Source organism: Toxorhynchites rutilus, chromosome 3 (assembly GCF_029784135.1).
Source record: "Toxorhynchites rutilus septentrionalis strain SRP chromosome 3, ASM2978413v1, whole genome shotgun sequence".
Taxonomy (NCBI): domain Eukaryota; kingdom Metazoa; phylum Arthropoda; class Insecta; order Diptera; family Culicidae; genus Toxorhynchites; species Toxorhynchites rutilus.
In genome coordinates, this window is record NC_073746.1 from 67,800,707 (window position 1) to 67,824,735 (window position 24,029).

General features: G+C 37.6%; 1 protein-coding gene across 5 annotated transcripts in view; it reads left to right on the forward strand.

Moving 5' to 3' along the window:
- Positions 1 to 24,029, forward strand: part of LOC129774927 (centaurin-gamma-1A) — a 478,174-nt gene that overhangs the window by 439,369 nt on the left and 14,776 nt on the right. For 2 of the 5 annotated variants that reach the window (XM_055779015.1, XM_055779016.1), the window contains exons 2-4: positions 6,208 to 6,440; positions 18,555 to 18,696; positions 18,767 to 18,901. In XM_055779015.1, the coding sequence (XP_055634990.1) occupies positions 6,208 to 6,440; positions 18,555 to 18,696; positions 18,767 to 18,901 (510 nt within the window). Of the gene's footprint in view, positions 1 to 6,207; positions 6,441 to 17,103; positions 17,206 to 18,554; positions 18,697 to 18,766; positions 18,902 to 24,029 lie in introns of those variants that run through there. The other 3 variants (XM_055779017.1, XM_055779018.1, XM_055779019.1) reach the window with 3 other exon arrangements.

Here is a 24,029-nt window from a genome sequence, read left to right on the forward strand (position 1 = left end):
AACAAACCGACGATTCCGGCGCGGGAAACAAAAGGCAGAGGAACCGCCGCAGCCCATGAGATGATTGATGCAAGCAGTCCTCCCGAAACACCACACATCCCAGTTCGTTGTCTGTCCTCTGATTGATGGCACCCGGAGACGACGACTACGACTGCGTTGCAGTGCAAACATAACCTCAAATCAAAACCGAGCAAAACACAATGCCTTAGCATTTAGCGCAGCCCCGGGGGGAAGAGAAGAACCAAGATTGATTGCATGTAAATTAACACTATTTAGAGCGGGTTCTCTTCCGCAGATATTCCTTCGGAGCTTCCGTGAGAGAATACCCCTTTGCCTTACCTTTTCTTCGGACGCCCATAGCCCAAGACAAAACCAAATTAGTCAACCTCTAATCTGCCGGCATTAATCACGAAGTCATTTTTCACCCTACCAGCCACACCAGGCTTGGTGGTGGCTGCTTGATCTCTGAAAAATTTGTTGAACTGCGTGTCAATAAAAAGCGCGTTTGATGGAATTTTGTGCCCGTCAATTGGTGGTGGCGGCCGCGGCGGGGCTTTATGGGAAAATTTGTTTCGCTTGTTAATCCCACTACTGCTGCTGCTATTGGGTCGAATTTTATGGGGCATTAGGTAAGCGAAAACAGAAATCACCACGCCACACCGAAATCGGCAGCAGCCAGCAGATACACAATTGCTAGTTAATGGGCCGCCAGGTTGATGAGGTGTGACGAAGTTTTGCGCCTGAATCGAGGGCGCGCACATTTTGAGCGCTTAGTGCACAGATCTCGTTATGGTCACTGATTTACAGATTTTTTCGAAGCAAGGAGGGTCTGCTGACACCCAGAGAAAATCCATTACGCGCTGATGGACAGTTTAGACTAAATTTGGAATGTTTTCATGTTTTCCTTGATATCGTATACAGGCAACCTTTTTTTGTGCGGGAGATAGGGACCGCACAAAAAAAGTCGCATAAAAAAATCGTGCAAAACTTCACCAGCAGCTTTGAAAAATCGTGTTCGGTACAAATTTTGAAAAAAAAACATTTTTTGTGCGGTAGATAGGGACCGCATAAAAAAAGTTTCCCACAAGAAAATAACTCAAATCCACGCCATTCACCGTTCAATTTCCTTTTGTTTTGTTTTGTTGCCTTTTCGGTTGCGCGTGGCTGTTTTGTGCTTTTAGTTGCATGTCGAAACGTGTTGCTGTTAGAAATCATGTCAAGCATAAACTTAGAAAAACTTAGAGCATTTGATGAGAGTAGGAAAATGATTTCAGAAGTGGATAATTGAGACGCAAATATGCTTTTTCGCACTGAAATGCATATAAACCATCAAAAAAAAAAAAGCAAAATGGACGACAACTTCGTCAATATGCTTCTTTCCATACACCGCACAAAAAACCGCACAAGAACAGAAAATCTTAGAAAAAAAAATCGCACAAAAAAAACGGCACAAAAACAGGTTTTACTGTATACTCTTTATCTGGGGTGGAATTGATTCATTCCATTGCACCGAAAACATAAACTATACCATATCAATCTTGACCCTTTGTTTCTGCAAAAAAAAATGGAAATATCAGTATAGTTGATGAACAAAACAGTGAACATCGATGGCCAAGCCACACAACCATGGACCCTAGCTGATGCCGTACATTTGCTGTGGGGTTAAGTTAGCGTAGTGTATGCTGAACTGATGAAACCAGCATAGGAACTTGCCAACAAACGCAACTCACGCCGTTGAGTCGAGCTTTGAAGGAAAAACGACCACAATGTGAGCAAAAACATGATAAGGTGATTTTGCTACATGACAACACTCGATCATATGTTGCACAACTTACCTGGAAACACTTCTGTGGGACGTCCGACTTCGGCTGGCATATGGTCGGTGTTAAGTCAGAGGGGACCAAGTCGCAAAATTTAAAAAAAAATAGAATTTTCGATGGCATTAGGTTAAGCATTGCGTTAGCTACATACCACATTTATTAGATTTGGAAAATCACATGTACACTTAACACTTAACACCGACCATATTATCCTGATATTTACTCTGATCGATGACGCACGACCTGGTTGAGCAGCGCTTCCATTCTTACGAAGAGACGAAACATTTGGTAGATTCGTGGATCGTTTCAAAATGCCAGCAGCTCTTCAGACAAGGAATCCATATACTGCCAGAAAAATGAGGACAGGTTGTGGCTAGACGGCCAATACTTTCAAGAATGGATAAACAATGATTGTTCAAAGCGAAATCTGGAGAATACGGGATTGATACAGTATAGTCGCCCTTCAAAAAGCAAATTTCACAAAATTTTACTCTTTTGAGCATTCGAATAGACGCCGATTGTATGCTGATTTTTCTACTCCCTTCTTCCCTGAGAAAAACAATTCAATGTGCCAGTGCGAGATGTGTTGGCTAACTTAGACCTCGTTTACATATCTGAAATCCATATCTCACTGAATGTTATCGATCTTCTAGCGAAAGGGTTTTCGAGCTTTTTACGATTTCAGATATGCACGTTGTATACTTTGGTTGATATCATACGATTTTGATTAGATTCACTTTTTATACGACTAAGTATGTGCAAAGTTATACCATTTCATGTTTGCATGAGAACCTTTCATTGGCAACCTCTTTTTGATTGGAACGAGAGCAGTTTGTTCTACTTTCTGCACAGTGATCTTCAATAAACATGAGGAAATTCAAATATAATTTGAAATGAATGCGAGGTGTCACAGAACAATTGAACCTGACTCAACTCGCATCTCACGTATAAAATTTAGATTTTTCTGAATGAATTGTTATGTAACCAAAGTCTCAGCTTCGCAAAAATCATAAAAAAAGCTTTGCTCTCGAGACCATGAAAAACAATCTTTAAAGATTCCACCTAGAAGTAAACAAAACAAGTAGCATTCATATTTTTTTTCGTTTTGTTCATCAGAATTCCTTTCATTTGCAGGCAAAACGAACGAAAACCGGTTAAGCGCTTCACTATCTACATTTGTTTTCCATTTGTACACCCAAAATTGATTTTTAGCTCATAAACATGAGCCCGATATATGACATTAAATGAGACATAACATAACAGAAAACGTCATGACTCACAAATACTGGTAATCATTTGTATAATGTACATGATACAGCAATATAAGATTAATACGAGCGAGCGAAACAAAAGACAAATAAGCTTTCCGCATACATTGCCACATACACGGCCCAGACCGAGATAGATATTGTTCTCCTTCATGCGCTCCTTTTTTACTCTTAGAAAATCCAACTTCATTTTATAATCAGGTGCAATATTAGCACGTATTTGCTGAACAACTGCTGGAGCATCATTAGCCATGTGGATAGCATGGACATGTAAAATAGCTTTGCATTCCAGCCAGCTTTGGTTCGATCCCCATTGACGTCGTATGGACTTTTTTTTTCGGAACAATCCCAAATGAAATGAGAAATGAAAACAGAAAGAGATGTCTGCACGCATACATACAAACCATTTTTAAGCTTTCAAAACAGCTCATTATTTGCGCATTTGACTCTACAGCACACTAAATGGCATCATTTCTGCCAAAGATGACATGTTTTCTGCCAACGCTAGTTTGGGTATAGTAGAGTTATACCAGGTATATGCATATGAAACCCAAAACACATTCCTAATGCATCTGGTGGCCTTACAAAATAGTGACTGGATATATGGTGTAAAATGATTTGTTGTTTCCGATCCCCTCGAATGTTCAAGCTCATCAAAATTTTCTACAGAAACTTGAAACGTACTCTGTATATTCGGTGGATTACTCGAATTAATCGGAAGTGGACAATCTATCTCGAAGCATTCTACATTTCTGAACAGCCTCAAATGAATTGTTTATTGAAAATCAAAATCTTTCAATCTTTCACAACCTAACCCCATCACCATCTAGCCATCCAGTGATTTTGGGCAGAGCGAGAAACCACAAGAGTGCACCCATTTTTTGATAGCGATCATCCATTTTGAGCTGCCCTCGTTTCATCTCGATTTCAATGGAAATTGGTTGAATCGGTCCGATAATGGGGCCACCAACATTTGGTTCACTTTTCACAAAACGTTTACCTTGTGGGGTTGTGCTTTTATGCGAACAAGCGAAAAAAAAATGTCGAGCTCAATTGGGGCGATTTGAAACGCAAAGGGAGCCACATTCCAAACTTTGATGATGGTGATGATGATGCATTATCGAAGAGAATGTCTACGATTGTGGGTTAGCGAGTGAAAAGTTGAGTACGGCAGAAGGTCATAGATTTTTGATTTCCGAGCATTGGACGCAAAGGTCGCAAAGTGTATTTACCATTCGGTTGCTCTACTTTTCACCAGTAGGACTTTCTCTTCGTAAGCAAGCAAGCAAACGCTTGAATGCGAGAGGCATCTTGCTACTTGGGAGCTGTCGCAAACAGCAAGACACCAACCATCGTGCAATTAGGTATTCACAACCTGCGCGGAGAGTAACTCATCACCGGTCGCCCCCTTGCTGTGTTCCCTCATTAAGCAATCGGTGGCCTGTTTAGAATAACAAACAGGCTCGATAATTGCATCCACCGTTTCAATTGGTAATCTTCTTCCGCCAAACGATACATCCCACTTGCTGTTTTTCGCGCGATGGAATTTAATACCATTAACAGACGCTTGTGGATGTGTCCCAAAACTACGTGTTCGGGAGTTTTCGTCTCGCGCCAATTTAGAAAATTGTTGGGATAATCTAGTCGGAACGCGTGAGGTGACCCGTGAATTCCGGCGCTTTGGAGCCTTCCCTACTATAGTCAGAATAATGGCAGTCGTGAAATTTTATTCACTGGAGCGGGACTCTGATTAGTGAGTGTCGTTGGGTTTTCTATTTGATGGGGGGGAGGGGCGTTTGCTTTCAGCAAGTTTTTCATGGGAATGCTTCGATCCAACACTGGGTCTATGTTGCAAAATATTGGAGTGTTCAATAAGTTTTATCTTCCGATGATAGACGACGAATATAGTATAGCGATAAAATCTTTATTTTTGATAGCATAGTAGCATCACAACAAATCCAGAGAAGGATTGTTGAAAGTGTATAGGGACCCGTCACCTTAAATCTTCACCTTCACCTTAAATTAGAGAGATAGGTTGCTCTGTTCAAACGAAGTAGTACAAGTCTTAAAGGCAGGCCAAGAGAAGAACGTCCAAGAAGGGCATTAACATCAAAATTTGTAGCAACATTACCGGACATGATTCCAGTTCACTGCATTCTATCCGGAACCAACTCTACTACCGCAATAACGGGTCGCTCACAGGGACATCCACCAAAATCTTCCTCAAATCGCCCACCTATCATAAACCAATAAACACTTCATAATGCACCCGATAGTAAAATTTTAATGACACAGGAAATATGGACTCTCGAGCACCACAGGATAGGTTAGACAACACCATCTTTATGCAATAATCCGTCTCGCGCCAAGTGAAAAGTTGTCTCTATGGTGTATTTCCGGAAACACAACACTGCTCCAGGTAATCAATTTCGGTTTCAAAAGTCAACAAATGGGTCACCGACAACAGTTGATGGTTTTAAAGTTTTTATAGTTTTACGATCTCTCAGCCGACTGTTTTATGACTGTTGGCCCGAGTCTCGAGTAACGACTTTTTCCCTTTTTCTCCTCCTCGTTGCAATCACCCAATAGTCATCTACAAACACACCAACCACACTTAAAGAAAGGAAAATGAGAGAGAAAAAACCAGAACAAATCGCTTGACCACCCTTGGTTCATTCGAGAAAATGACCACCGCTTTCAAGCATCTTGTTTCCTAATAACTCTTATCCTTCGAACGAGAGCAGCGCGGCTGCCTGCTGTACCGGACATGAAAAAAACATCAAAACATAATCTAACTTTGATTAACAACAAGACGACTTACAACGAAAAGTGTGTGACACTCGGATGACGACTCGAGATTGACACTTGAAAAGAAGTGTTAATGAAACTTGTTTTCACGTCCCTTTCTGTTGGATGTGATGGAATCCTTCCCGTCTTAATGAAATTATTCGAAAGTCATCTCGTTCCTCGTTCATTAACACCTCGGTTTGAGCCACAGAATTGTTGCCGTTTTTCGGAAACTGCGGGAAAAACCCGTTTTCCCGAATCATCCCCTTTCAAATGTAACCAACAAAATTTGCTTCTTCTCATTTGTTTTTTTTCTCTTTCCAAACACACAGATTCCTTCGTCAACAGCCAGGAGTGGACGATCTCGCGATCCGTGCCGGACATTCGGCTCGGCATCGTTGGCAGCCTCAGTTCCGGCAAGTCGGCGCTGGTTCACCGATACCTGACCGGATCGTACATGCAGGAGGAGTCCCCCGAGGGCGGCCGCTTCAAGAAGGAGATCCAGATCGACAACCAGAGCTACCTGCTGCTGATACGGGACGAAGGTGGTCCCCCCGAGATGCAGGTTGGTGGTTTGCTGGTTTTTTTTTTGTTTTGCCTGAGTTCTGGGCGTGGGTGGGCGATGGCCGTGGGGCGAGTTTGTTGCGTAAGCCCGGTGGCTACCGCGAGCTGAAACAGGTTTTGCTTGGTTTTCTGTTGTTTACGCCCAAACGGAGCAAAATTTCAATTAAGCTTGCTGCTGCCCATTCCATGGTGCCACGGTGCTGTGCCCGGTAAGCGGAAATTCATTACGAGACGACGCGACGGTATTGGAAAATATAGGTCACTCAACTCCGTCGTCGGAGTGAGGTTAAATATTGGCTCAGCTCTAATGTTTATTTGCATGCTTTGCTCTTGGGGGTGGAAGCGAAGACAAGACCTGTATATCTTTCGAAGACGTTGTGTAGGGTGAGCAAAAGTTCAAAGAGCATTGGGTTTTTAGGCGGTCGGTTGTAAGTAGTCTTAGAGCTACGATAATTGATTTGAGTTCGGAATCTCAGGTTATCGACGCGATAGGCACGAAGAGCACTCAGAGTCGTAAGTGTCTTTTTCTAGTACTCCTAATGGATGGAGAAATTTGATATCTGAGGGGGCTCATCCCACACTCAAAGCAGTATATCGTTGGTCTGAGTCCGAGAGATTTGTTCCCCCACAAAGAGGAATAAGATGGTGTTTGTCGAGTATTAATTACCACGATTTTCTCGGCTTGCTTCTCCAAAATCGTTTGGATTATTCCGATCATTACCAATCGAATTGGGATTTTTCACATTATATTCTCAAGTAGAACGATTTCCTGATGCGTGTTTTCATATTCTTAGAAAAAAATAATCATAACTTGTTCATAGTTATAATTGAATTAGGATAATAACAACATGAAGAAGCTTTTTAAACATTTAAAACCGACTTTTTACGCAGATGGATTTGTTCATGCATTGTTGTATAATATTACCATATCGATTGATTCTGATTCTGTGCTATTGTTCTAGTGCTTATTGGATACTTGAAGAGTTCTGTATCACATTCCCTAAAGACAGAAAAAATATACAATTGAGTTCATCCCAATCATCCCAATTTGGTATATCGAAAGTATATATTTTTGGGTGTCTAATATACTAATATAGCAAACTGAAGAGTAAGAACTCCCAAATTTTGCAATATCCGTATCTCGGTTGTATTATAGTATGAGCAAAATCAAATTTTCAAAAAAAAAGCGAAATCAGAAAAAAAAAATTTTTGTTTTAGAATAATTTGTGCTGAGGACTTTGTGTGTAAAATAAATTCTATTTTGTATTTTTTTATTTGGCTTAAATTTTGCAAACGCATTCTTTATGACCAAGAAGGATAATTTGCACCGTCGGTTTGTTATTTTCACTCTAGCGTTACTTTTGAGAAGGACAAAGCAAAGATTGCTTGAAATTTTTCAAAGATATATAGCGTACAAATGGTTGGTCCAATTGACTTGATGTCTTCCGCAATGTTTTAGGTTATTATTGAGACATACATTTCCTTCAACAGTGCGTACTTTCTCCACATAACGTATACACTGTTAAAAAATGTTTCATTTTTATTAAATAATTAACTTGATAGATCACTCAAGGTTTATAATAATTGCTATATATAGAGCATTCATCAAACTTACCTTGAAATTTGAAGTTTGTTTCAATAAATGTGACCGAAGAATATGTTGCGCATCCACGAACTATATTTTATGATTATTCACGTGGTAAACAGTTAATTGAGTGAATATCATCTCAATTATTCCTCAAAAATGGAACTGTGATAAATGTTATATAAAAGTGGGCTGTACGAGAATTTAAATGCAAAAGAATAACTCTCATTTGTTGAAAAAAATTGTATAAATAACTCAATTTGTTTATTCCAGCATTGAAGTTTTGGGTAGTAATTGTAAAACGTTATGTAACCGGAAAACCTTCGATTGTGAAGTGGTCATGAAAAACAAGCGAGTGAATAACACCAAGAAAAAAGTCTCCATTGATTACTAAGGACAGAAGTAAACAAAAGTGACATAGATAAAAAACGAGTGAATGACACTAAGACAAATGTTTTATTTCTTGTTTCCGGCCAATTTTATGAAAATAATATCTCCCAAAAATACACATACACTATCATACTGAAATGTCTTCACAAAATCAAATGTCTTCACAGTATGTTAAATGTCTTAAAATTGAAGACATGTCTTGAACCCTGGCATCTCTGGCTGTATGTCATGTAAAGTTGTACATTCAGGAATGCCATACAAATAGATGTTTCTATTATGTTCAAATTGTATTTCAAAGGTTCCGTTTTGATTCCATTTTAGAGTTTCAAAAAGTCGCTCATACATTCAATTTGATGCTATTTGCAAAATTAAATGCTTTTGTTTTTTTTTAATTTCGCTCGCGTTGATAAAAATGTCATGTAAAGTTGGATTTTTTTCCAAAAACGTTTTTCTTAAATTGCTAATTGCTTTTCATATGATTTCTTTCAGTAGTGTAAGAAACGGCATCACTGCCAGTGATTATGCAGTTCATGATGACGGATGAAAACTTAACTTTTTCATCATTCACTGAGGATAAAAATGAATTCATGATAACCACCTAATGCTAGAAACGTATGTAAAGTAATTTTCAATCCACAACATTTCGAATTGACTGAAGGCTCTGTTGCAACATAAATTGATGATTGTCATAATGAATTGGAAATTATTTCCGCGATGTACATTTTTTTTAGTCCACACTGTAGTCCGTAGACGGTCTGCATCGCTCTGTAGTGTTGCATTCTCGAAGGAAGGATTCGTCGGACTATCCAAGCTGCAAGGCGGCAAAACTGACTCTCTCATGTTGGTAATTGAAACTAAATCTTGAGGCGAGAAGAGTCAAGTTGCGAGGTTTTGATTCACTACCCAACAGTCTCCCCTTGTCCGCGCGCGCACATGTGCTAAATTACATGCAAAACATTCGACATCTGGCCGCCGACGAACGAGGAAACGGAAACGGGCACAGGCGGATATTAAAATCGCTCCCGGGCTACACACAGAAGCCTCCATTCTGTGCAACGGAGGGTTCTCCGAGACAGCAGCAAGCGAACAAGCAAGGTGAGGGTGAAATTGCCAGTCAACAAGAAGCACTTGAGACACCCCACCGGAGTCGCATGCATGCGTCTCAGTCGGTGGGACATATGAGCTTGCCCGCCCCCATTGGTTTGCCGCTTTTTTTTGCTCTGTATTCATCCAACTGTTGGCTTCTGTGGTAGCAGGAGAAATGGAAAGGATTTTAATCACACTTCCAGGGAGGCAGGACAGGCCGGTGTACGTGTTTTGAGGGTGAGAGGGTGTCAGACTGCAATCTATTTCATGCTGACTGTCGAGATTAGATTAGTTCTCGATTGAGATTTTAATAATGTAGTTCGTGTGTGTGTGTATGTGGCTACAACTTTTTCGGAGCGGTCGTTTGGCTCGTGGTTGGCGTAAAAATGAGGGCTGTTCAAATTCAAATTCAACCAGCGGTGTGATGAAAGCCGACATTGCATTGTTAACAATATGACCTTTGCAAACTGATACCCATTTCTGTACATATTATCTTTCTTTCTTGCCCCGGATCTGGATCTAGGATTCAGCTGCGATTTTACCCTAAATAATAATTACCCCACTAAACAAAGTTTAATGAAGCGATAAATAACAAATTTTCAAGCACCACTCCGATTTGCATACAAAATCCGTGAACGTGAAAGGCTTCGCTGCTAGTGATTAGCATTTAAATTGGAAATTTATAGCCAAGGTAATCCCATCGCACCGTACGATCTTGGCGAATCCACAATCGCCGATCTAAAATCAATAAATCGTAAAAAATACAACGGAGAACATCGGCGTGAACAAAAAAGCACAGATCCGAAGGACCCTTTTTTTTTGGGTTCAATAATCGATGCCGTTAATTCGCGCGTAACAACAAATCAACTAGAACTAAAATACTTTCCTCACAGTTTCCGCACAGTTCAACCATTTGCCGGTGGACTAATTTGCAATTCAAATTACTGTCACATCGAACCCACACTAATAGTTGCTGCTGCTGCATCGGAAAAGTCAGCATCTCGTAAACGTAATCAATTATCAGCTCGTTTGATGCAGCAGTGCAAGCGATTTTCTCTGCCGTTTGCGCGCTCCGTTTCGCCAAATCCGATTGTGTGTTTTCCCCATTGAAATACAAATTATCCACGCATCGATCACCACCACCTCGCGCATACACAGGGATTCGCAGGGGCAATATGCAAAATTGCAGTTGCAGATGTATGTTGCGGCGGCGGCGACGCGACGTGCGCAATTTAGGGCTTTGCACTCACGTGCCATTGTACGCAGCGGCGGTGGCAGCCCTGGCGGCGCTATCATCGGATTGGTTGTGTAGGTTGCAAACAATGCACGCGCTAAAATGCAACGCACATTGCGCATTGTTGTTATTGTTTCCTTTCTTCTTCGCGATGCGATTAGGTTGCATTTTTACAATTGTTTTGCACCGATTTTAATGACTTTTGTCGTTTGTTCGTTCGAAGGGGTGATTGGTGGAGGGGTGAAGAGTAGGGGTAAAAACGAAAGGGAAAGTGCACCACTGTATGAATTCCGCTCCGTTTGGTGGCGGTAGACGATCGGGAGTTGGTCATTAGCGGAGATTTTTGTATTGTTGGTAACTGTTAATAAGCTGAATCGACAGCAGGGTGACAACTGGTTTATTCTGTAAGTTATGGTCATGTCATGTGGAACAGTGTCCTAAACATGTTAAAACTTTTAGGGCTAGTCGATCACAGTCAGCCGAACGACTGAATAGGAATAGAATTAATTCTATTTATTTTGTGGATTATCACAGCAGAAAGTTACCAAACGATTTCAGAACCAGAAACTTTAACCTTAAGCCTAAATATATTATGTTTTCAATAACACTGAAAATATTCTAAGTCACTACCACATGCTAGGTCGCATATAAATTCGTATCAAATAACAATCGTATAAAATATCAATCAAAGGAAGCATCATGTGTATCCGAAATCGTATAAAATGCAAAAATCCGTTCTTCTATATTGCTGATGAATTAAGTCGTATATCGGTATAACGATCATCCTAGTATCGCGATATGCAGTATTATATACGCACATTCATTTTATATGGCATTGTCGGGTCAAATCGCATAACAGTGTAAAAAGCATCGTATATCGCTATACGGCTTTATATGCATATACAATATGGCATATACGTATATCACCTCCACTCTTGTGTGTTTCTGTGTCTTGGATGTATGTATATCGCCTCCAATTATGGCTATTTATACGATTTCATGTTTGCTGGGTAGCCTCTCTGTAGAATTAAAAAAAAGATAATTGCAAAAAATAAATTTCTTACAAGAAATTTAACAATCGCGATCGCGAAATCGTAGATAACGCAATAAAGGGCTAGAAATAAGATCCAAACATGATATTTCGGCCTACAGAAATCATCAAACTATTTATCTGTAAGGTCGTGTACATCAGCGGTCAGACAATGTGAAAGTCATGACCAGAGATGCCAAGCTTCTCTATTTTTCAGAATTTCGCAGACATTTTAGCACGTTCCCTGATATCCTGACAAACTCAATTTTGCCTGATTTCACTGGAATGATTCTAATTTTTCGTGATTTTTGTAATTATTACTTAATCAGAGTAAAAATTACCCATAATGATTATACTGGGATTTCTGCCTAATGAAAAAAAGATCCGCAGTTGTATAATACTTAAACTTTATTTCGTTTATCATCTCTGTCTATTCCGAAGCGATTCGCGTTATTGGACATACATTGCCAACACTTATTAAAGCTTTAAGTTGGCGTAAAAAAAAATCAGATTAACCAAAATCGTTATAATTTGAATGTTTAAAAATTACTTGATGGTTATTGAATGTTTGAAACACCTAGTCTTGAACATTTCCTTATATTTACACAATAAAATCATCATCACAATATAACATTATCAGCCAATTTTATTTATATGCTTCGGAAAAATTAAATTTTATTCATAATTTAAATTTTAAAAGTGCATTAATCATCCATTCCCTTTCAGTTGATTATGATTTTCGCTTCACAACGACAGAATACAAAGCTCAATGCCGCCAAAGCGAATCGCATGAATCAACATTAACAATAGTGTAGTGAGACATTTTCTTCTCTCCCTCCAGAAGGATCATCAAGGATGATGACTTCACAAACCATTGGCAGGTTTTATATGTATAATGTATAAGTATACCATAAGACTATAAAAAGTCATGTCATATGTCATATGTAATCTAGGACAAACCTTCAGAATCAGTCAATTTGATAGGTGCCGTGTTCCATCAGGACAATGCTAAATGTTATGTCTATTTGACAACACGACCAATTATTTTAGAATCCGGATGCGAGGTGCTATGCCACCAGTTAAACCAACTACAGCCAGACTCCAAAATAATTTGTCCAAATAACCTTTAAATTATCATAGGTTCGGGTCCCTGCATAGTTCTCTCAAGGAGAAAAAACCTTGACTCTATGGACAGCACAAAAACACCTTGAGCAGTATTCGACGAGAAAGCAAAAATTCTCTGGAAGGATAGAATTTTTAAGCCTCGTGAAAGATGACGGATGATTGTGGAACAAAATTGTACATATAAAACTGAGTAAATATATGTAAAAATTATGCTTTTGTTTTCCCAAAAATCGGCAAGAACTTCAAGAACTTTCTGGACAACCCAATTTTAACTATCCTGATTTCTTCCTGATTTTTATTTCCCTTCTTCCTGATTTTTGAAAATTATAGTAGGCAACTCTGGCTATGACCAAAACAAAAGGGCAAGAGCCTACGACCCACTGACGAAATTCGGGAAGTCCTATATCGAGGGTCTATTGTACTTATGCTTTGTGCTTGGTAAAACTTAACGTCGATTGACCTTCCCATTAGAAAATTCAATAACTTTTTTATCAGAATGTTGTAAGAACAATTCACTATTCGAAAGAGATTTACCTTATTTGTTGTGCCACACCGATCACGTTGTGAGTGCAAAGACATTGGTCATTTGAGCAACTTCACATACTTGAAATATTAAAAAGACACTACTTTTTGAAAAATAGTTTTTTTTAACAAATTTTAAGAAAAAATTGTGACTCAAAAACTATTCAACCTACAAAATTTTAGTCAACGAGAGGAATGTAGGAAATTGTTCAAATTTTTAATTAAAATTATTAAGAAATAAAAAAAAATCAATAAAAAATAATTTTAAAATTAAAATCCATTTTTCTCAAAAATGTTTTTTTTTTGTATTCTCATAAAACTAGGAATAACCCATACAATAACCAATGAAAACTAATGTTCTTCTCGTTACATTATTGTGTGTAAAGGCACGGGATTGATATGTTCTTGACATGTTTGTAAATAACATAAAGTTTGCAGAACATGTCGATCGCAAGATTTTAGTACATTTTTAAACATTAGCAATAATTTTTCAAGGAAAACACGAAAAAGTTGCTTCCTGCAGAAGTGCCCTTTTTCCGATGTATCGATGACTTGTTGGTTATTGCATGACCTATTCATATTTTTTTATTCAGAATTTTGAAAAAAAAAATTTTGAGAAAATTGAATTTTTAATTTCAATATACTTTTGTTTCAGTGTAATTTTTTGTTTAATTCTTCCTTATAAGAATTTATCATTTTTTCTACATTTCATTCTCTGAATAATTTTGTTTAGGACTTTCTCATTTTTTCTTTGAAAAATGACTGCTAATGTTGACCTCGTAACTCGTAACTTTTGTGTGTAAATTCTCGCAATTGACTTGTTTTATCTTTAACTTTTAACTATTAAGAAACATGTCAATCCCGAGAGTTTACACACAAAATGTTACGAGTGAGAAAATTATCTAAAATTCTGCCGAATACACTATCGTATCGTTTTTTCGATTTTCAACATGATCAGGATTAGTTGTATTGTTTCCAAAAAAAAACATGAAAAAGTTGTTGTTATAAAAACTTTTCCCCTGTAGAAGTGCTCATCTTTCGATGTATGAATGACTTGTTTTAAAAAATATATTTTTGAGAAAAATGAATTTAAGTTTTTCAAAATATTTTTTAAGTGTAATTTTTCTTTAATTTTTAACAAAAAAAAATAAATAATTTCCTATATTTTATTCTTTGACGTTTTTTAAGGTGTTTCAATAGCGTTAAATTTTTTGAGCTATAATTTTTTGCAAAAAATTAAGGAAAAAAAGCTTTGGCTCTTTTCAAAAAGTAGTCTATTGTTTTTTTTAGATTTCAAGTATGTAAAAGTATTTCAGAACAAATGTCTTTACGACCGTAACGTTTCACTGAGATGCTGCTGCCAATGGCCGGTCAAGTTGACATAAAATTCGTTATTTGCATTTTACACATCCCAGCAAACACATGCTAGGGCGCCTATAATTTCGTCTCAAATCACAATCGTATAAAATATCAATCAAAGCATCCATCATGTGTCCAAAATCGTATAGAACGCAAAACACGATCTTCTATACCATTGATGGATTATGTCGTATATCGGTATAGCGAGCATCGTAATATCGCTATATGCAGTATTATATACGTACATTCTATTAATTTTACATAACATTGGCGGTTCAAATCGCATAGCAGTGTAACAAGCAACGGAATATCGTTGTATAGGGCTTTATATACTTATATAATATGGTCGGTATTAAGTCAGAGGGAACCAAGTCGTAAATTAAAAAAAATCAAGTTATGGATTGCCTTAGGTTAAATATTTCGTAAGCTACATACCGCATTCATTAAAATTGGGAGGTCACGCGTGCAGTAGGAATACCTTATAGAAATTGTTTTGAATGCTCAACGAAAACCTCTTATAGCATCAAACTTCAAGTTAGTTTTTCTCGAAATCATAAAAATGTCACATGGTCTAGTTTGACTTAACACCGACCATATGACATATACGTACATCATCTCTGTTTTTGCATGTATATGCCAGTTACACGCATCATGTATCAGCCAAATGTGCCTTGGATGAATATATATCGCCTCCAGTTTTGGCAATTTATACTATTCAACGTTCGCTGGGATGCCCCTCCGAATACACGCGTGGGCAGAGCAGCGAAGCAATAAAACTCAAAAATAAACTCCCAGTCTCAGCATTAACAATTGCTCGCTGTCTAGAGCGACACTGAAACATTGAACTTATTGAATGTCCGAGCAATTTTTCAGTATCTCTTAGCAAAGTTACAACTTCATCGCTTCCAAAGACATCATTCTCAAAGAAACAATCCGCAAATTATACTATGCCAGCACCTTTCGCTGAACGGCAACAGAAAATTCTAACGGTGAATTGTTAATTGGCCGGTTTTGCTCATTTTAGACGGTAAATTGGGCGGTCAGAAAATCGAATTTTCGTTTGGATAAGGTTTGTTATTTTACAATTGGTCAATGAATTGAACTTGAATTCATAAAACGGTTTGCCTCTGTTTGTGGGTGTTGGCTGCTCGTTGGCTGAAGCGAGGTTTAAATTAAAATCAAAAATTAAATTTCTTTCATACTCGCTGTGCCAAATTAATATGCAATCTCTGCACTGAGTTTGCTCTGTGCGTATTCTTACACAAACCATTTTGCAAGAGAGCAAAACAAAAACTGACGATTGGCCACAGTGAAAGCAGTATTTTGTGCTGCTTATTTTTCATTTGGTTCCTTGAATAGAATGAACAGCGATAATTGGCCACGGTTGTTTTCTCAATGGTTCTGACATATCCAAATTGTGCCTCGCTGAAACATTAATTGCTCGTTTGACGAGCACAAATTAGTTCAATCAGAATACGGGATATTCGTTTAGATATGTGCTTAAAATTTATGAATAATTAAATTGTTTGTTTATGAAATTTAATATTTTTTATCGGGATAGACGTAGAAATATTTTAAATCGATGGATGATGGATGGATCAATAAATGATCGAGTGATAAGTGTTCAAAATCTTTCGTTATTTCGTTGCACGTTTAGTTTTTAGATTTTCGTTCAACATCTTACAGCTTCCTGTAAAATGTGGTCCTATGTTAAGAATCCACGAGAAGGATAAGAACTACTCCTTGACAGTCAAAACACACCGAAATTATCAACGATACACAAAGAAAGCGAATTGTCATCTAAAATTAACTTGTTTACACAAAACAAAGGCAATAAACAATGCATGATATTGAACACATTTTTTATGATGATTGTTGAGATGATTTCCTCGGGTTATCAAACTAAATTCAAATACTCTTTTACAGTGTGGCATGAGGTTTTTTTTTTAGCAGAATGAGAAACTACCGAATATGATGAATATTTGATGCGAATTCAAGTGGGGTTGCGAAGTATTCATATCTTCTTTGTCAGTCCTGTATCTCTCAGCGCCACCGAGGGTGCCAAAGCAGCCTTTAGTGAACTTGTTTTCCTTTTCACAAAGCGTCGTCCCCCGCACGACACGCAATCGTAGGTATATACAGAAAGTTGTTTCACCAGAAGCAAAAATGTTACTTTCTTCCAAACACTGTATTTTTAAGGGGTCCAGAAAATGACAACAGGAAAAGGGGGTCGAAGCGCCTGCGCCTTACGCAAATATGGTGAACCTTCCACCGCCGCCGCCAGCAGTAGACTCCGACTTGAAGCGGCTAGACCACTTCCACGCGGCTGCAGTCAAGTTCAATGCTTTCGGAAGTGAAGTTCACGTGTTCACGCGTAGGGTGCAATAATCCGGAGCCTATTTCGCCAATATTTCGCGCTTAGAAGTCGTGAGTGAGTGAGTGAATGAGTTTCGATCGTTACGATAGATTCGAAGCTTGTGTTTACTTTCGGCAGTTGCTATTATCCTAATCTTTGTTTTGGAAACTGTCGATGATTATCGGAACGAATTGCCGAGGGCCGAGTATTGTTTGCTGCTATTGTGTAGCCAGTAAATCATTGGGAGCTGACAACCATCCACTTTTATAGGGGTGTTGAATGATTTGTAGTATTTGTTTTTGAGGTTAGATTTTTCGAAAAAAATATAGTGGCTCCTCGCTCCTCCTTGGATGATTCAATAGAACGATTCATGGCGCGCCTAATCTGTTTACCGGACAGCCAACAGAAAAAAAATTGACTAGTCGATGATTTACCGATTGTGATATCCATTTGTGAGTTATGGCTATTTTAATGCTCATAAAGTTCATTTCCGGTCATTAACGAAACGAAGAGAAAAACACATGGATGACTATATTGAGTAGCTGAAACCAACCCCGGATTAAAATCGCCTATGAGTCTTTCGCTTCAAACAAATTGGATTACGGTGGCGAGTCAAAAAACGACCTTGAATGCGTACATTCTCTTACCGGCCCACATTCGCAGTTTCTCTGCATTGGCGGTTGATCCATGGCCCATGCCAGCGCAGAGGCAACAGAAGCGTTAAACTATTTTCGCTTGAAATAATTTAATTAACGCACACTCTGACTACTGAACTACTGAAAGCGGCCTCGGCAATGAAGGAGACCTCGAACGTGTTCGCATTTGTTTTCACGCGCATACATAATATATTTCCCCTTTCGGATTCTGTTTTTTTCTGTACTCCATTCGTTCCGTGGACCAACTTCAAAATCAATTCTTGATTATTTATGGTCATCTGGTAACGGACTTCTTCGGTTCCACGCTCAATCACCGAACTTAGATCAATCATAAATTCTTAAAAATCAAAAGGCAACGACTTTCTTTTGCAGAAAAATCGCACACTTTTTAGAAAGAGAGAGAGAAAAATCAGCACCCTTCTCAAAATGCGTCTCCGTCATTATTTAGTTAATAATGCAAAGAATTCACCTTAATATACTTCCCCCTGTTTTTTTTTTCAAAAAAGTGCCACCACCAAAAAAAAATAACACACAACACAGGGAGGAAGGAACCTGAATCGGTTTCGAAAAACGGCGGGACAAAACAGCAAAAAAAAACACTCACACTTTTGGCGTGTTTTTGATTTATTGTCCCACCGTGACGAACCAATTCCGGGGTGACGGCTAAATAACTGCTATTATATTATTGTACGCAACGAGATTTCGTTCGTTTTTCCCCAAAGCACTAAAAGTGAACTCCGTGTCTTATTTTTTTTCTGCTTCCCATTTCCAGTTTGCCGCCTGGGTCGACGCGGTCATCTTCGTATTCAGTCTGGAGAACGAGTCGAGCTTTAACGCCGTGTACACCTACTACACCAAAATGTCCCACTTCCGGAACAGTTCCGAGATCCCGATCATTCTGGTTGGAACTCAAGGTAGGATCATTATCCCGGTTTTTTTTTGGTTGCTCAAATGAAATGACCTGTTTTGTTTTTGTTCTTTCAGATGCCATCAGTGAACGATCACCACGGGTCATTGACGATTCCCGGGCCCGGAAGCTGGCCCAGGATTTGAAACGGTGTTCGTACTACGAAACATGTGCCACATACGGGTTGAATGTGGAGCGAGTCTTTCAGGATGGTGAGTGTTGTCAATTTGCGACATTTTAGCGGGAATATATTCGGGTTGACGGCACATTAAAAATAAAAATTTTATATAAGAACTAACTGGTCCGTATCAAATATTTATTCTATGTAATATAGTAATATTTTTTTAGGCAATCGGCAAAAAATTTGAAACGAAATTAGTTTTTGAACGATGAACGATAACTTTTAGTGGAAATACCAAGAAATTGATAGAAAATTGGTTAAGTAACGGTCAGTACTTTTTGTTGAGAGTTATCAAGTAAAATCAAGTAAACATTTCCATCCAAATTTTAACACCTTAAAACTATCCTGCTAATTCTTTTTTTAATTCAGAATTTTTATTTTAAAAGTGTATTCACTCCGCCTGAAAATCCTCGGTTATGTTTGACGCTACTCAAACTCGTAAAACGAAGCTCAATGTCGTCAACGCTAATACATTCGTTATCGCGAATGCGATTCTACGAACTCCGATTGCCACCAGTGATGCCAGTTATTTTTTCGCGTTACCCTTCAATTTATTTTCCAAATATTCACGGAACTTTGCAATTCATCGAATTCAAGAACCAAACTAAATACATTTGCGTAGTATAGCTTGAAATACGAGTAGAAGTTAGCGCTTGTGGAGAATCATAGAAACACGCCCCTTTTCGAACTACCTAAATATTGTTTTTGTCGAAAGATGAAAATAATGAAATTTTGCTGAATTGAAACAATTAAAATTTGGTATAAACCTAAACAAAAATTATATTTTAAGTGAATTTTTGTTTAGGTTTATACCAAATTTTAATTGTTCAAATTCAATTGAAAATTAGGTCAAATGTTATTGAAATTTTGTGATAATTCATCTGAGATCTTCAATTTCATTTGGAGAAATTAAGAAAAAAAATACTGATGAGAGGATTTTTGACCGAAAACTGCCTTGAATGAACGGTAAATGTGAAATGGAAATGATTGACTATAGATTCAAAAATGATATAGAAATGATAGAAATGATTTACCGAAAAAAAATACCAGATTTTACTTAAACCTCGTATATTTTGAGAAACATATGACGGGCATTTTTCATTTCACCCCTAGGGTGCACCATACTAGACTAGGATGGACTAAAATTAATTTTTTTTGACGATTTTTCATATACATTTTTTTAAATTCATTATTTATGGTTTACTGGACCTATTACATATCTATTACTAGGAAAAGAAAGTGTTTAGGTGAGTTTTCAATGAAAAATACCAAACGCTTAGAGATGTTTCAATCATTTTTGGAAAACTAACTCTGAAAAAATCAAAAATTAATTTTTGAAATATTTAATATTTTTCCGAACACTTTGAAAAAAAAAAGTTTATTACGATTTTGAGATTATAACTTCAAAATCAAATCTTCAAACTTCGAAATCATTTCAATACTTTTTATTTGCGGTCAAACGGTTCAAAACCTTCATTTTTTTTAGAAATCAGAACAAATCTTTCATTGAATTTTCGTTTACTTCAGCTAAATTTAACAAAATTGGCTGAAAATTAAACCATTTTTTTTTGCTAAGATCGCTGGTTTTCTGTTGGTTTCGATTAATTTTCCTTTAAAATTATAACCTGACCTAATGTTTATTTGAACCATTTTTTCATCTATGCTTTCATTTCAATCGAGGTTACAATTTGGTAGAAATCCCTTTACGTTGGCTAAAAACACTTTTCAAATTTTGTCGAAATTTGACTGAAATGTTCATATAATTTTAATGTAATTTATTGAATCTTTGAATAAACTTTAAGCTAGAATAATTTTTAAAAAGTTTTAATTTTGTGGTGAGTGACTGCATGTAGATGATATTCATGTTATTTCAAAGCTACAAGTTTCTTTTTTAGAAAACTCTTCGCAACTTTGCCTTGATGTGGGAATATCCGCAAAAAACAACTGTTTTGTTTGTTTTCTAAAACCTTTGTTGGCTTGAACGATATTTCTGTAACCAAACGAATAACGAATACAGTTAGTATAAACAATTCAGCTTTCATTTGGCTGCTAGACATTCGAGTAAAATCTTTTATTACAGAAATATATTTGATTTTGAAAAAATGTTATTTCGATTTGTTTCTTCCATTTTTATATGCTTGTGGATAAGTGGACGGTAAAGAGTGGGGCCACTCACGTAACACTCCTTACATACGTATAAAAACTGAAAAACGAATCGCTGGAAAAAAGTGAAATCGTGTTGTGTCATATATTTTGCACTTTTTTGAAATCGACGAAAAAATTTTTTATTTTTCCGCGATAGCATAAGCAACTGAACATATCCCAATCAACAGATTTATAGAGCTCAGGGACACAATGAACAATCCATCATCTGGTATGCTAAATGTGCTTGAATTTCCCAAATCATTTCGGAGCTTACTTCAAATAATCTTCCCAATCAACGATACAATGGTCCAACAGAAGGATAGACCTTAGGGACTTAACGATCAAGTCTTTGTCAGGATTTCGCCATGACGCGAATGGGACTGGCAGAACCTTCTCAGAATTCATCGAAATTTAGTGGATGTGGATATATTGGCTGATTAAGCATAATTGAATACACTCTCAAGCATAATTTGAATACACATCTCACGGACATAATCAGCCCATTTGTACCATTGTTCGCGGGTTTGCTTGTGTCGAATCCTCGTTCGATTTGGGTATGTCAACGACTCTATTTTTGTGTAGATTCAGAAGACTAAACCTTGAATAAACATTGATAAATTGAATATTTATTCAAGCCAGTCAATGCCAAATAAATATAATGTTGAAATTAACAATGTCAATGAAATGTCAAATAAACATAATTAGAATTACGTCTTACGTGACGGCAACGTGACGTATTCGGCTGCAAATGGTCAACTGCGGATTTGACGTATCTTTCTCAAAAAAATTCAAAATATCCATGCAACACATTTGGTTACGTAATCCTACGTCAACGGTCGTGTTTTCGACACGATCCTTCCATTTGACTGGAAATCATCTGCATCTTCATAAAAATATTTAAAAAAATACAATTAAAGTTTTATACCAAATTGAAGCCTTTCAAAAGAAATTCGATCGATTATATCAGGCTGATTTTTTTCATGAAAGACAATGCACAAGGCTACAAATCGTCCATACATCGCAGAATGGGCATTTTTAACTCAGTAACGACCAGCTGTTCAAAAAGTAGACCTATCATCAATTTCATTTATTTTTTTATAACTTTATTGAGCAATAAATTCGTTTTCTGTAAAAAAAATATATTTTATTTATTTTTTATTTATACATATGATAATGTCTTCGAGCCTTTGGCTGGTGAAGACTGACTAACTCTTAAAGAATACATTCGTTTTTAGTAGTTAAAGGAAAAACATTCACAGTAGTTGAAAAGGATAAGGCTATCCAAACAAATTGTATTTTAAACCTTGATCGTTAATGGGTCAAGGAAAAAACTTCTTATATTTAGTTAATATAAATATACACCAGACGTCCCGCATTTCAACAAAATGTCCCGCGTACGTCCCGCATTTGGCAAAAAGAACGAAAATGTCCCGCGATATCAATATATTTCAGTATTACAATTTGATCATGTTGATTTTCTTAAATGGATGAACCTCAAAATAAAACTTTTATTTGTCAGACTGTTCAAGAGACCTTCCAATGCATTTAACGATTAATACGTGGAGCTGGTTTCATCGCACCGACAGTGGACTTTTTGTTTAGAGAGTGTCAACAGGAAACGACAGCAGCAAAATCGGAAAATTGATTTTTATAAAGATTTGATTTTTATAAAGATTTATTTTTAAGATTTTTACTAAGATTTATAATGATTTTTATAAAAGTCCCCTATTAATCCGCAGGGACCAACGTGAGTCAAACGAAAAGTTCATATTTGGTCCTCTAGCTCGGTCAGGGCTTAACGTGTTAAATAAGCCGGAAGAACTAGTGTATGCTGGACAGGAAGAGGCAGGGTTGTTTGATGAAGTATCGCAAATGAAGCAAATGTTGGCCGGAACCTCAATCATGGCTGATGAAAAGATGTATGTCGACACGTTTTTGTACCTTTCCGTGGCTTTGGTAGTCAGCCATCTCTCCATTTTGGCCATTCGCTTAAAAGTTTTCTATAGGCCGCAACTGGGATATGTTGGGAAGGTTGGCGGTCTACGCGACAATGTTTATCTCCAGTCGATCCATTATCCATTCTTCAGTGATCATTTGGCGTAATGGGCTGATCCCCGTTTCGGCATAAAGACCACATCACCTTCGCAAGTTTGGGCAAGCACTTCGTACTCGTTCCCCGTTCACCATATGACTCGAAAGAAGAACGGATTGGACATTCCCTTCTCGTCTGTCAGAAAAGGACCTTCTTCGAAAACTTGATTTGGATGATATATTCGACATCATCGCTTACCTGGGGAACGTAAAGTACCCGGTCTCCGGCTGTTCGTTGAATTCTAGCATCAAGCACGTTTCGTCTTCCATTATGAGCAAGAAAAGAAGTTTTTCACTTCTTTCGCTGGAAAGAAGTTTTTCACCAGCACCTGAAGCTACTCCTTCTGGCCTGCTGCTCAGATACTGCCGGTCTCGTCTGACGCTTCCGCATAAAAATGTCCATTTTGGCCAGATTCTCCTTCACCGTTTGGCCGGTTGTTTCGATCTCCCGGCTTAAGGAGCGACAGGGAGAGGATGTTGTAAATACCAGATCGGCTATGTCTCGCGGACACAAAGCGTCTCAGGATGTCCAACTCCTTTGCTGTGGGGTGAAGCTGATAGTATGAAAAAATCATGAAGTTGCTTGATAGTGCTGCTTATCAACAGCCTTGAATAATTTTTGTTGTAGGCTTAATAAACGTAATATTTAAGGAAAATTTGTTCCATTAAATTATTTTTTGTAGTTTTTTTCATCGCCATCCGAAAATAGTCTATTTTTTTAATGCATACGTTAACGCTAAATTGGATGAAAAATGGATTGAAATTTTCGAGCATTCCATTCGGTAATTTGAAGGAAATTGTTGAATTTGAATCGTGCTTGCCAGGCTTTAATGCTCTTACTGAGCCAGTGATTTTCAGGCGTAAACAAAATCTAAACCACCGAAAAATCACAACTGAATGACGATACTTAGAAAGAAATAATA